Here is a 15,066-nt window from a genome sequence, read left to right on the forward strand (position 1 = left end):
GTCAGAGGAGCACCACTCTGACTAAAAACATATATTTTTCTTCGCTCTGCCGTCATGTCAGCAGTTCAGTACGAGGTTCTCATTTCATTGGCTTTTTCTTTTTTTTTTTTTTTTAAACCCGGGCAGGTGGACGACTGTTAGGAGAATGTTAATTTAGTTTCAGCTGCTTTTGCACTGAATTCCTCAGTGGTTTGTTTAAATCCTCCTCAATATGAAGAACTGATGTTTTTTGATGGGGGGGGGGGGGGGGGGGTTCTCAGCAGAGGTGTGAGACTAGAGCACGCAGCTATCGAAGGACTTTTCTTGCTTTATCTTTTTAAACGCATTTCTGGGATGAACTCTCATCTCATAACCGACTCTTTAAAAACCCTCGTATATAATATCTGAATCTTTTTCCCCACTTTATCTCATCAAAGAAAATCTCAAATTTCAGTCCCGAGATGAAGCAAGTTGATTAACATAAACCGTATTATTTGACCGTTATTAACTGATGATCATATTAGTGCTTAATAGAATTGTCTCCGTAAGATGTCACAGGGGATTTTTCTGCTTGAGCAAATCAACTTTTTTATCGATTGCTTTTATGCAGCAACTTCCATGTTCCCAATTGAATATAAAAAAGCGCCATAATGCTAGGGACATAGAAGGGTCGGTCGCCCCTGCCACCTAAATCTTGTTAGTGGTGTTTATTTTCCGGCCATCATCAGCAATTTGGCACAAACGTTGGCTGTGATGCGGCAGATTTTAGCATTGGCGTCGTGCATATTAGCGGAAGTGTGTAAAGAGTTGGCGGGCGATGCTAAAAGCGTAATTCTTTACCCTGCTGTTTAGACCAGTCGCAGCCCTCGTGGGCTGAAGACCTCTTGGTGAAATCATTTCCTTCTGTGCTCACCGTGGACTCTTCCCACTGATATATAAACCTCGGTGTTAATTAAAGCCGCTTTGCAGGGTATGTGTTTGTGTCTGCAATGTAATGAGCAAGAGCCTTTCTAGCTTCCGAAAATGTTTACAACTATGTATTTTGATGAGAACTGATTCATTGTATCTCAATCTTTTGTGTATTGATAGATGGTGATGACAATTGTGGTTTTGCTGGTTGGTAATTGCAAATAACAGGCTGATCATTCTTATTTAGGAAGCTGTGTTGGTGTCAAGCATTTGATATTCAACAAGGCTTTTTGTGTTTTTGTTCTTTTTCTCAAATGCAAATGTTTTTGACCCAATAACAAATGAAAGGGCAGGTGAGAAACCAAGTAAAGCCTAATTAAGATTCAACAGTGAGTCTAAGTAAAGCTTCCGCATTCGAGATGTCTTGACATCTGAGGGGCAAATAAGTTGGCAAAAGTCTACGACTCCTGCGCAACATTTAACCCTCGTCCAACCCTTCTGCTTCCCCCTCCCAGGCCCACCTTCCGCTACTTCACTTGGCACACGTGTGTCCTCGGCATCATCGGCTGCGCCGTCATGATGTTCCTCATCAACGCCATCTACGCCTCAGCGAGCATCGCCTTCATGCTCCTGCTGCTCCTGCTGATTCACTACCTCAGTCCCACCTCCAGCTGGGGCTACATCAGCCAGGCTCTCATCTTCCACCAGGTCTGAGACACACACACACACACACACACTCAATACTACCTTGTCATTACTATAGTAACTAAAATCTCATCCCCTCAGCTTCACAAGAGCCTGTACCTCTGCCAAGCAATCGTTCTATCAGGTTTATAGAGACAAACAGACACGCATGCACAAACTGCTCTCTGCTCCTTCGGCATTGAACAGACAAACACACACATTTCTCCTCTCTCTCTCTCTCTCTCTCTCTTTTCTGACACGTACACATGCCGCCTTGTCATTCCTGCAGCAGCTATCAATCATGTTTATATCGGGCTAAGCAGACACCAAAACACACACGAACGCTCCTCCATCCCGTCGCAGTGCTCTGTACCTTTATAACATGAATATACGCACGCACACACACACACACACACACACACACACACACACACACACACACACACACACACACACACACACACACACACACACACACACACACACACACACACACACACACACACACACACACACACACACACACACACACACACACACACACACAGGCAGCGCTTTACATCATCCAGCTCTCCATGTCCTCTGTCTGGGCCAGCCTGTTGCTCTCAGAGGGAGGAGGCGCAGTTGCCAGGAGGCCCGTTGCCTGGAGGGGGCAACGCGTTGCCAATGAGCAGGAGTTTTAGCCGGGAAGGGAAATTACGGCAGACTTGACCACTGGGTTTTTACAAAACACTTCATTACAGCCACTTATTGCGCTTTTCGTCTTTAGACTCCTTTCAACCCCTCCAACACACTCTCCCAATGGCTCATAACCACCTGTTTCTCTCTCATTGAGTCAACCTTCACTGCGTCTTCTCACTGGCTACCTGGTGATTGAAGGCAGTGATGGAGGCTTACAAGCATTTCAAATTGATGACTCAACTGTCCATCTCTTATAGGACATACCCAAACTTAGATTCCCTTTACGTGACTAATTCCCTAAAAATGTAAAGGGTTTTTGTGTTTTTTTTGTCCAGAAAAGTTTTGCGTTTTGCACGACAACATTTTGAAGACATCCGTTTACACAGAAACGACACAAACGCTGGAAACGATGTAGTTGGTATGTTTGGGTCATGAGTTAGAGCTGTTGGTTGTTTTTGAAATTGAACTACACACAGATACATATTGAGTGTGGCCAATTCGTGTATGTCCAGTAGCAGCGTTTCATCAAAGTTGTGCAAGTTGCATTTTTCCCTGTTTACACGGAGACGGGAGTATTTTCTAATCTTTACAGTATCTCCGAGCACCGTTGTAAAACGAGATGACCCTAAACACAACAAAAGTTTTGCATTTTGAATTGAAAGCATGGTCACGTACAAAAAGAGGCCTCATTGTGTTTAACATCAGCAAATATGTAGTGCAGCTTGGTAACAACTTCTGTGCTTCCATAGGATAGGATAAATTACTACCTGTCAAAAAAAAAAAAGCTATGATCCTCTGAATAATGTTTAGTTACAGCACCGGTGGAAATATAAGATTTTCTCACTATGCAACGGTTGTGATTGGCTCTCCTACACTCCCAATCATTTGCAGATCTCACACACTGAATACAGCAGCAGCAATAAATGGAGTTTCTTTCCGTCTCCTGGTGAAAAACAAGTCGTCGCAAAGCCGTAATCATTTTGCAGTTATCGCAAAATAAATGGATAAACGACGCAATTGGCTCTGGCCTGCTTACTTACTGTATAAATTGTAATCCTATTATATAAAGGAGGCACTGGTGTGCTTAATTAGTGTATAAATTTTAATCCTATTAAATAAAGGCTGACTATCAGTGAGAGAATGCCAATTAGTACTGCTGGCACTGATAAAATCCTCGAGATACCAACGCTTGGTGACAAATACCTGACTTCTTGGTGCTCAGAGTGGACCACTGAGCCAACAGGGTTACGCTTCCAGGTGCCTTTGGCAAATAAAGTGGCTTTAGTTGGATAACACATTTCTCAAATTACTTCTGATAAACACAAAAAAGAAATAAAATTAGTTAAAAAGATGACCTGAAATGGTGGCATATACATTACTAGTATTACAAAAATGGCTTCAAGAAAGATTTGCCAGTTTTAAAATTGCTCAAGTTCAAATCAAGAAGCTGATTTACTTCTGAAGCTACTCAAGTTGTGCAAAAGTACTTTGTGGAGATCAAGCATGACTTCAGAAATACAAGCAAGATTGCTTAAGAGTGACAGTTATTTCAGGGGCAAAAAAATGACATACAATACAACATCCAAAGCACAAGGATGACGATAACAATGTGAGATAACTTTAGAATTATCCAATAATTTTCAAAGATTCACAAACTGTAAATGTATAAACATGTAAAAGAAATCTGAATCTAATCACAGTTAACATGGTTATGGATCAGACAACTGTGCCTAAAAACGCAGTTTATCTAAATGTTGTACTTGTTTTTTTAATTACATTTTAATAGTTTTTGTTTTTGTTTGTTTTTTTAACAGACGGGCACATAGCGAAAACTATGCTATTGGCAGAGCCACTTAATTAACTCAGGGTAAAGTACATGGAACTGTTCCCAGAGACACTGAAAACTACACCATCTATTGGTTTTTCTGCCATTTCCATGTAAACGGACATCGTTTTCAAAACGTTGCTGTGCCGATCTCAAGACTTTTTTCCTGAAACAAAAAAATGCAAAAATAATGCTTTTTTTACTTTTGTGTAAACGGAGTGTCAACCGCCCATTGCTTGCTCGGATCTGCTCCAGCCTCTGCCACTCAAAGTTGCATAGAACCGTTCAGAATATGGATTTTTAAAAGGCACAAATTCACTTCAAACAATAATAAATGGACTTTGGATAGACGCAAAAACAATTTCACACTGGCGTTAAACAACTTCAGACAAACATAAAATAAGTGATGGGAGTTGCATAAATATAATTATGCGGCTCGCCATCGTGGACAGTTACAAATCGCAGTTATTTGCTGATACGAGTTTGCATCAGAATATTAAAGTGCTTCGTTTGACATTCATTTGTTGCCCTGAATAAAGAGTGTAACTGTTGGTAATGTGTTGTGTGAGAGTTTAATGGGTAATTGATTTACTTTTTTTTTTTTTTTTTCCCCCAGCCATAGCACTTTCTTTATACTTCTTTTAACAAATGGGCCTCGGATTCCCCGCCCTCCCCACTTCAACAAACTCATTCCTGGCTCTCGGCCCGGTCCAGTGAAAATCATGACGCCGATAGACGTAGCAGGGGAGACCACACACGTGTGCGTATCTCATACCTAGACTCGTCTTGCGGTTCCGTAGCAGCATGTTTGGAAGGTCGCCAACTGGGTGACATTGAAACCAGGACAAAAGACATGACAACTGGCAACGCACGCACACACACACAAAAAACAAACCCTGAATCACGAGTGGTGATAACAGGCGGACGACAACAACGCTCAAGGAGAGAAAGTGAATGAAGGAAAATGGAATCCCAGGCGAGTAACGCTGATGGTATCGCGGGAAAAGAAGGAGTGAGGCAAGCAGAGGGAATGAGTGATTGAGAAACTAAGTGATGGATGAGACTGAAGCGACAGTGAAATGATGATAGCCTGATGGATGAGAAGACAGAGGGAAGCAGAGAGATAAAGAAAGACAGACGATTAGATGAGTGGAGGCAGTTGGATTTTTGCCTTTGAGACCTTTTTTTTTTTTCTTTCTTTTATACAGCAATTACTGATGGAAGCATGAAAACAGTCTGGGTGATTATGATGGCCATGAAGTCGCATCTTGGCTTTTGATTGATAGCCAAAGAGGCACACAGTTGGATTTGAGCTTATATCGTTCAGAAGGTCATTATCGGAATCATTTGCAGGCAAAGATTCCAAAATGGAGCAACTGCTCAAGAAGACTGTTGTTTCAATAATATTTCCCCTCCAATTTTGTGTTATTACCTCTTGTCACACCCCGGAAGTATTTTCAGGTGAAAGTCACTTCAAAATATCTAGATTATCCATTTGAGTAGTATTGCTTACAGTAAAAAAAAAAAAAAAAAAGGCAACGGTGCTATAATTACATGTTAGTACTTGAAGGTTTCCCAGCCTCCTAGTCCAGACCTCAAGTGATTGGTCAAATCCAGTGAAGTTCAAATCTTCACTTCCGATGTCGCACTTTGAGTCTCTTTTTAGAAAGAAACGTGGAAAGATGTGAATGTCACTAAAGACATTAAAATACACTTTAAAATTATTACCCCCCCCCCCCCAAAAAAAAGGCTGAATTTCATAGCGTAGGCTGAATCCATAAGGTGGCAACATGTTAATGGTCATTAATTCAATGAGGGTATGAAGTGAGTGTTAATCATTCCTAGTAGGCTGCAGGTTCGACTCTAATGTTTGGTTCCACTTGGCTACATTTCCTTAATGGTGCTACCATGCCACCTCACCAGCGTACTTTCAGAATTTTAATGGCGCTTGTGTCATGACGTGCATTATAATACTGTTATTTAAATGCATATCAGCAGCCCCACACATTCATCATTTTCTTGTAACATTGACGACATTACACAGGAATTTGTCCCGATACAAACCTGTCAAGTTTTTGGTCTCCATTTCTAATTTTCAGAAAAAAACATCCTTAATATTATCGGCATTTTTGTTATTGTCAGATCTTCATCAGTACACCCGGTGACATATTTTAGCTTTGCACTTGAAGCGATGAAACTCATCAACTGACAAACCCCAAAACACAGCAAAACCTTCCCATCTCCACTTGAAAACGTGTAAACCGGGCCTCAAATCAAAAAATAATTGGCTAAATAGGGATTCACCTTATGTGTGCTATGAAAATGCAAGTGTAAAATAAGTATAGTGAATTTAAAACCTATAACAAAAGTGCAAAATAGCTAAAAGTAGTTTAAACTGAACAGGTCAAAATGATAAAAATGCTTAAAATTACTACATTTGAAATGTCATAAATTGCTGAAATTGGTGAAATACGGTGAAACGGTTAAAACTGTGACCCTGCTCAAATGGCTCAACACTTGGAACAGTCCAATAAAATGTCAACACTTTTATTATTGTTCAATATCATAAATTCAGCATGAACAGTTTTGGTGGTTTGGTAAAGTATAGCAAAACTATGAAACTTTTTCGCCCCTTAGCAGTTTGATAAAGGGGTCAAAAACTGCTTCAGTCTTGAAAGTTGTAAAAAAAAAAAAAAAAAATGACGCAATGTCATCTCGCTGTTTTCAAATACTTGAAAGCATTGCACACATCTCATGGGCAGTCCGTCACCTGCCTGCGGCAGCGTCTCTCCAAAGTCCTGCAGCAGTAACGTCATTATTTAGTTAACCACAGGATGGTGTCTGGATCTGACAGCAGACTGAGTTGTGTACTTCCCTTCACTCCGGACGGCCCAGCTGTCACTCCCAACACGGTGGAGGTCGTCAGTCCTGAACTCAACTGTGACTTTGAGGGGCTGCGATTATGCCGACGTGGCAAGAAAGAGTGTGAGCAAACGCACATGACTCATTAGAATAATAATCCCTCTCAATGAAGTACCGGGCGACCATGTGTTATCCAGACTTCGATCATAGTTCTCAAGATAAGTTCACAGTTATGTTGTCGTCGTGAAATTTTGCCGCCCTGTAATTATGGTTTGTTCTTTTAACTAATTGTCTCCCTCAGCTGAATTTTAAAGTTCAGACTTCATAGGCTTCTGAAAGAAAATATATCTGTAAGTCTGGAACTCCTGGTTTTGTTTGAGATAATTGGATTAAACCCACTCAGATATGCTACAAACAATGATTGAAATAAAGGATTTATTCATTGACTGTGTATCTGCAAGCTTTGTAGTCGATGGAAAGTTCAGATTGTTATTCTTATTTTGGTGAATCAGGGAAGGAAACTAATACTAATGAAGCCTGCCTGTTTTCCTTTAAAAATCTGTTTGTGAACATTCTTCTCTAAAGTAGTCGATCCAGTTTTGTCAGTATCTAAAAAAAAATAAAAAAATACTAGTTTCTTGTGGCATATAGCCCATGTAGAATAAGCTTGTTGATTTATAGCAGTCACATCCAGCGTCTGCGCCGGGCATGAAACCCATATTAAACATGGCAAGTGAGCATTTTTAACACTCTATAGGGCCAATTTGTATTTGCCTCATAAAAACCTTGCAAGCATAAGTAAAGCCAGCTCGTTCTGCCCCAAAAGACACATAATCAGAGAATGAAATGCAGAAGTGGAATTACCACCCCGCCTGCAGTATGAGTGTGTACACTTATTGAGAGCCTCTGCAAACGGAGAGCAACAAATCAGCAGCTGAACGGATGTAAAGTACGACCAGAGGCCAGTCTGGTGTTCAGGGTTTAAATAAAGATGATCGTCATCAAAAAAAAAAAAAAAATCACTTTCAGGAACAATTTCCACAAGTTAACCTCTTTGTCTGGAGCCACGAAACATGTTTGAACTTGAATGAATGTGGGAAACACGGCTCACACAATTGAGTGTAGAGTTTTTGCTCTGTATTGTGTTTTCCAGAGTATAAGTCGCTGTTTTTTGGGGGTCATTTCACGAGTCATGTGACATATTTTTTAAAGATATACCCGTACATACCATCTGTCGCCAGCAGATGTCACTGTGCAGCAACAGAAGGCTGCTATAGTACCACAGAGAAGCTGCAGTAAATATATTGCAAATATTACCCCCCCACCCCCCCCAAAAAAAACAAAAAAACTACACAGCAGAATTTCAAGTAAAAATTATTAAAATGTACAATAGAAAGAGTTAAGAGTGTGTGAGAAACCTCTGAGGGACGGGATTAAAGCAGAGGAACTGTTACCGGGCTTTAGTAAACAAAAAGGTCTGTCCGTGAGCTAACAGCTCGGTGGAGACACACATCTACATCCTTTTTTTTTCTCTCTCCATGTCACATTTGTCCAATAAATGTGCAATATAGTCCAAATGCAATCTTCTGGTGCATTTTTGGAGTTTAATTTATTATAATTAAAAAGTTAGACACGTTAACTCATTAGCTCTTTTTAATAGCTTTTCGACTATTTTAACTCTTTCAGTCTCAATTTTTTGTTTTCTCCGTGTAACATTTTCCACTATTTAATTTATACACATTTATACAGCTTCGCTTTTATTTCGTTCTTGGCGGTTTGAGCAATTTTAGGTATTTTAACCATTTTTATCAGTTTTACCTGTATATTCCTATTGAAACCATTTCGGCAGAACGTTTTGGTTTTCAGCCCCAGAAATCAAACCTGTAACTAAATAAGCATAATTGGCAGCAAAAGTAAATGTGTCTCTCCGTTGAATCAAGCGCTATACATTTCCAATACTTGGTTAAAAAAGACGTGCTTTTGGAAAACCATCCTCGCTGGTTAAATCGCAATGATAGTAGTTGATGTTTTACTGTCCAGTGATGTCACATATCGGTGTAACACAGATAATTCTGATCTAGATCACGGTCTTGAGTTAAGATGATCAGGTTGAAATTTTTTTTTTCTAATAATCCCATTTTGTAATCACTTCCCATTTCAACTGCCTCCCCCCCCCCCCCGAACACCAGGTCCGCAAGTACTTGCTGATGCTGGACGTGAGGAAGGACCACGTGAAGTTCTGGCGGCCTCAGGTCCTCCTGATGGTTTCTAACCCTCGCAGCAGCGTCGGCCTCATCACCTTCATCAACGACATCAAGAAGAGCGGCCTCTACGTGCTGGGCCACGTCCAGCTCGGCGACCTCGGTAAGAACCCTTCGTTTCCACACTTTTCCCTTTCCTCTCCTCGGCCCGTCTGAGCGTCTCACTTCTGCATCGTTTCTCTTTGAAACCAACTCAGCTTGAGTGATTAATTATGAGCGGAATAAATGGGCAGTGGGGATATTGTTTTTGGATAATTTAACATGATTATAATGTAAAGTTGCAGCAGTGGAAAAACTAAAAGCTTTTTTTCCCCCCTCCCAACTTTTAACAATATTCAGAGTTGTTTCCCCTTTGATAGAGAAAAAAAAAAAAAAGTTGCCACAATCCGTCTACCTCAGTATTTTCATCTGGGTCTTGTTCGGAATAGCTGCCCAATCTTTTCTACATTTGTCAAGTACATGAATGAGGAGGAATAATCTCCTCGATGGCGGCAGTATCCGGTGTGTCCCATTGAGCGACGCGTCGTTTAATGGACCTTGTTAGAATGCGAGAGCGAGCTCCTCGACACGGGGCTCCTCTGTTCGAGGGAAGTAATCTGTCGCACAATGCTCTCGAGGCGGCTCCTTTTCTTCTGTGCAGAGGCGCACGCTTGCAGATTTCTGAGGAACAGGGTCATGGATTGTGTTTTCTCTTTTGTCTTTCGAGTAGTCTGTAGGGTGGGGGGGGGGGGGGGGGGGCTGCTTGATGGGACCGGCCCTGAATGGAGCCGTCGCAACCCAGATTCCCCATGAGAGTGGTAAAAAAAAAAAAAAAAAAAAGAATAAATAAAATGACGTGTTCATCAGCCTGCTCGAGAGCCCTCCTCTCATTTGGAGAGCCACTCGGTCTTGAGAATTTTTGAAGGGTTATTCATTCATGTAATTAGGCTGTAGTGGAGTTTGCTTTCAAAGGCTCTCTGCCACTTCATTGCCTTCGTCGTGTATTTTAAGTCCGTCAATTTATTCGCGCCCTTGTTGAGCAGCTGTTTGCCTTAAAGCCGAATGAAACACTTCTGCATTGGGGAACAATGGTGTTGGAAGTTAAAGATGTTCTATTTTAACTAAAGGGAATTGCTTGGGACGGCTGCACACGAGGCCTCTGGGTTCCTTTCTGCATGCACGTTGATGTGTTGTTGTTTTTGGGGGGGGGGTTTTTAGGAGGCGGATGATTGATCACCTACTTTGCTGTCTGTGCTTTCCTGCATCTTTCACTCAGTCTCACATCCTGTCTCGGCTGTCAGTCGCGCTTGCATCTTTCTCTTTCTTTCTCTGCCCCACACATCTCAACATCACGACTCATATCTCACTCGCGCACCGCCTCTGATATATCGGCTCCGTCACGCCGACATCTCCGATCTCGGCTTCTGCTCGTGGCGCGGCGGCCGTCGGTCTTCTCTTTCACTCTCACCCTCTGCTTGTCGTCACACTGTGGTTGAGCTTCGGGACATATGGAGTACTTCACAGCGCTTTTTCTTTCTATCCGTTAACAGACACTTTGCCATCGGACCCCCTGCAGTCTCAGTACGACTCCTGGTTGTCCCTGGTGGACCATCTGAACATCAAAGCCTTCGTCAACCTGACGCTGGCAGATTCCGTCCGTCACGGCGTCCAGCATCTCCTCTTCATCTCCGGACTCGGTCAGTGCTCCTCACAATGAAACGCCAATGAATTTGGGTGTGTCTAAGTCCACGGGTGGTTTTATAAATGCACATAGTCTGTGCTCAAAGCCCAGCACGTTGTTCAATGTACTTGTTTAAAGGTTCAAAAATCATTTTTTGGCTTATTGTTTTTTTTTTTTCTGTTATCAAACTCTGATGTAACAGTTGACTGAAGCACCAAATATAAATAAATTGCACTAACAATGGATGAATTTAGGACTTTGACACATCTTTTCTGGTCTTTCTTTATCTTTTCAGGTGGGATGCGTCCAAACACCCTCGTCTTGGGTTTTTATGACAACTGCGTTCCAAAGGACAAGCTGACGGGTACGTCTCTGTCCACCAGTCCGTCCATCGATCCCTCCGACCCTCCAGAAGTGGAACAGCCTCCCCTCTTCCACTTCACATCCCTGCGTGGGTCCTGCGACAGACAGGATCCCGGTAAATTGGAAGATGGGAAGGTTGTCGGGCCTCAGGAGTACGTGGCGATAATCGCAGACGCCATGAAGATGCTGAAGAACGTTGTCCTCGCTCGGTACTTCAACAACTTCGACCGATCCCTGGCCCTGTCGCCGCCCCCTTCCGCTCCAGGTAAGGGAGCCGTGTACGTGGACGTCTGGCCGGTGAACCTCCTGCGCCCGGACAGCTGCAGCTACGTGGACACGTGCTCTCTGTTCCTGCTGCAGCTGGCGTGCATCCTCAACATGGTGCGGTCGTGGCGCAAAGCCAGGCTGCGTCTCTTCCTGTGCGTGGAGGAGGGGCGGAGCGTGAGGGGCTCCGAGGAGAAGCTCGGCCAGCTCCTGAAAGAGCTGAGGATCAAAGCTCAGATCTACCCCGTGCCCTGGGACCAGCAGGTGGCGCTCCACTGGCAGCGCCAAGGGGACGTCAGCAAGAGGCAGCAAACGTTAGACGACGCGCCGGACGGGAAGAAACGAGGTGCCGACGAAGACACGGAGAACGAAGACGACTATGTGAACAGCTTCCCGAGCAACGCCACCCGCCTGTCAGACGACTACCTGTCTGCCGTCAACAAGATGATCCTGGATCAGGCGCGTCCGGCTCCGGCCGTGCGGTTTCTGTACTTGCCCCGCCCTCCGGCAGACACCCGCCGTTACAGTGCCTACTTAAACCAACTTGAGCTTTTAACCCGAGACTTGGGCCCCACGCTGCTAATCCACGGCGTCACACCCGTCATCACCACTGACCTTTGATCTGTTGACGGTGAAGTTGTGTCCTTGAGAGCTTCCCCGCATTCCCATTGAAAATCCCTCCAAGCACTCCAAATGATGAGTACAATCCTGATTCTCCATATCTAAACCCCTTTTTTTTTTTTTATCCTGCAGTTTTGGTTTTACCATCAGGCACGGGAACTCTTTTGCTATAGCTTTACGACATATGACACCAAAGCGTAAATAAACTGTGGTGGAGCCTGCAGGCCGTCGTCAGGCTCCATTCCTCCCCGTTTCTACCACTACCTTTGATTTCCCCTGCTTTTTGAATCATTTGTCCCGCTGCTCAAGTTTCCAAAACAATGATCATTCCACATGTTCTTAGGTCACGACGTGCCTCAATAGTTAGGAAGCTGAGAATGGACTACCTGGAAGGAGTCATTTGCAAGAAGTCTGCTTTTCCCATCGCCCTGATCTTGGAACAAAGAAAACGACTGTACAGTGACAGTAATGGTGCTACCGGGGGAAGTCCTTCAAAGTTTTACTCCAAAAACGATTTCAGTGAGATCTCAGGATGACATTCGTCTTTTATTCTGAAGCACTTTTTGTTTTTTGTCCTTCCGTTGAGAAAAAAAAAAAAAAAAAGTAACTCAAGATGTTTACAGCACTAATAACGACTGTTATTGTTTTATTGCTTGGCTTTTACACAAATCTGGTACTAATGACCTTGGTCTTTCCCACTTCAAAGTGCCTGGCGGATTTTATTTAGCTACTCCAATCTGCAGCCTTAACTTTTACACAAAGAACTTGTAATATTTAAAATGAATCAATATGTTTTGTTGAACTGTAATATGAAAAATAAATAATGCATCTGAATTCCTTTCGCACTGTAGAAAAATAAAGACGAGACAATTTGTTTATGTTATCTCCTGTGCTGTGCTGCCGCCACTGCTTTGAAACTCCAGTTCAGAGTTTGGATCTGGAGGTTGTGACGTATATATAATATACAACCACCTTAAACGTCAAATATTTGATCATTTTTAGTTTGAAAGCCTCAATTGGCGAACAAGGAGGGATTGTTGGTCAAATTTGCTCTCACACTAAATTATATTGTCCTTCATAAATGGACATGACACGTTGGTTTAAAATCAAGGGTAGAGCTGTAACAACCTTTTTAAATTTGAAGTCGCGTTCTTGGCTGTGACACAGCATTTGTGACGAATGGTTCTATATTTTCACAAAACCAAACAATTGCTAGCGAAAATGACTACACATACAAAATAAATCCAATTTTAATGAAACCTGCTGGAAAATAAAGTGAAACGTCAGATAAGCTGTATCTGTCGCATTATGCATGTTTTTACAAGCTGACTTTGAGGCTTGTTCTGGTTTACCATCGTTCATGACAGCGTCTCTGATATCTCTGCTCAGGTCCAATACGTCCCAAAACATTTTCCAAGTTTTTATAACTTTCTTAGTTTGTTGCCAGACTGGAACCTTGTGTTCGACACCCCTGATGTAGAGAAAAACCCTGGTCGACCAGTCTTTCTTCTGGCTTCTTCCAAAGCTAGAATCGACTTTTCATCGACAAATGTCAAATAACTTCCCTAAATTCCAGGTAATAAACCCATGATTCAGGACACAGGACCAAAAGTGCTAAATTACTGATTTCACACTTGGTCCCACTTTAACCAGCCGCCATTGTGGCAGATGATCATTTTATGCTCTTGACCCTCTGAACAGCTTCACTAAATTCACTGGATGGAAGCAGACAAGCTTGAGTTTTGGTGACTTTGTGTCTGCCGGCTTGAGATTCCTGTTTGAAGAGAGGCTGGTGCTTCGATTCGGACTTATCTCGACATCCTTTTTGACCGTGTTTGGATTTAGATTTCTGTTTACTCGTCTGGGCCTCGTGGCTCCGTCCCGTTTTCTGCAGATGGGTTCTTGTTTGGATGCTACGTTTCTTCAAATAATCATCCTGAATGTCTGCGGCGGAATGAAAGTGAATCCTCCACTTCATCCGAGTAACGAAACATCCAGAGTTACTGGTGAATTTTAGTCATCCAAATTTTACATGAAGTTGACTGAAAAGACAGAAACCAAGTGGGTTTTTTTTAATTGTGTGTCGCTTCTTTTGTTTGCCAGACCAAACTGCTCCTCGCCTGGACTTTGGCTCATCCGAGTTGAAAGAGCAGCAGAGAGCTGACGGATTTTTCTTTTTCTGTGTGTGCGTGTGTGTACACACTTGTTTATTTGAGGTAAACTCTGGAAATAGGCCCTGAGATAGCTCCGCAACAGACACAGAGATACTGTGCGAGTGTGCCAGGCAGCCAAATTACCTTGTCCTACAGTCCTTTCCGCTGCCAACTGGGCAGGAGTGGATTCCATCTCCGCTCTGAGGTGAACAACAGATTAGAGAAATAAGCCCAAATAACCATCCATATCTGTTCAGGAGGAAAGAAGGAAACATTTATAACTGGGGGAAAAGACCTTGTCTCCCACAACATCTCATCTAGGAAACCCTTTTGTGAAGAAAAATGAGTGTCAAATCCTTAAAACCAATATTAAGCATTATTAAAGAGTGGAAAATAAATGTATGAAACTCCTCCAAAGATTAATACACGAGTCTAATGTGTAAGCCCATACATGGGCTTACAAGGGAAAAAAGTGTAGATGCAGAGAGTCTGATTCTTTCAAGAAGTGGCTATGATATTCTAGAGACGAGGAGCACAGCTTTCACCTTCCTGAAAGAGCTGCAGGTATAAACTGATGTATTCAGGAAACAGTGGTTCAATCAGAACAAAAGAATGGAAAGTAAACATTGATCATTGAAAAAAGGGAAGTCAACAATAAGATATGAAAAATCAACACAACCAAAAACTGAAATATGTTGTGAGTAAACAGCGAGTCAAAATGGAGCACTATTGTTGCATTTTGTAATTTTGTAGCAGTAAAAAGTCCCACTTATGTTTTCAGATTTTCTAAAATGTTGCTGTGTC

At 42.5% G+C, this 15,066-nt stretch overlaps 1 protein-coding gene across 1 annotated transcript in view; it reads left to right on the top strand.

The window, feature by feature from the left end:
* The window catches only part of LOC308143677 (solute carrier family 12 member 9), a 69,001-nt gene extending 56,054 nt beyond the window's left edge, over positions 1-12,947 (top strand). Inside the window, exons 10-13 of the mRNA XM_080514562.1 lie at positions 1,404-1,596; positions 9,130-9,304; positions 10,731-10,877; positions 11,157-12,947. Coding sequence (XP_080370688.1) covers positions 1,404-1,596; positions 9,130-9,304; positions 10,731-10,877; positions 11,157-12,109 — 1,468 coding nt within the window. The 3' untranslated portion in view covers positions 12,110-12,947. The remainder of the gene's footprint in view (positions 1-1,403; positions 1,597-9,129; positions 9,305-10,730; positions 10,878-11,156) is intronic.
* The last annotated feature ends 2,119 nt before the right edge of the window (positions 12,948-15,066 follow it).

The sequence above is a fragment of the Blennius ocellaris genome (genome assembly GCF_963422515.1).
Source record: "Blennius ocellaris genome assembly, chromosome: 2".
NCBI classification, from domain to species: domain Eukaryota; kingdom Metazoa; phylum Chordata; class Actinopteri; order Blenniiformes; family Blenniidae; genus Blennius; species Blennius ocellaris.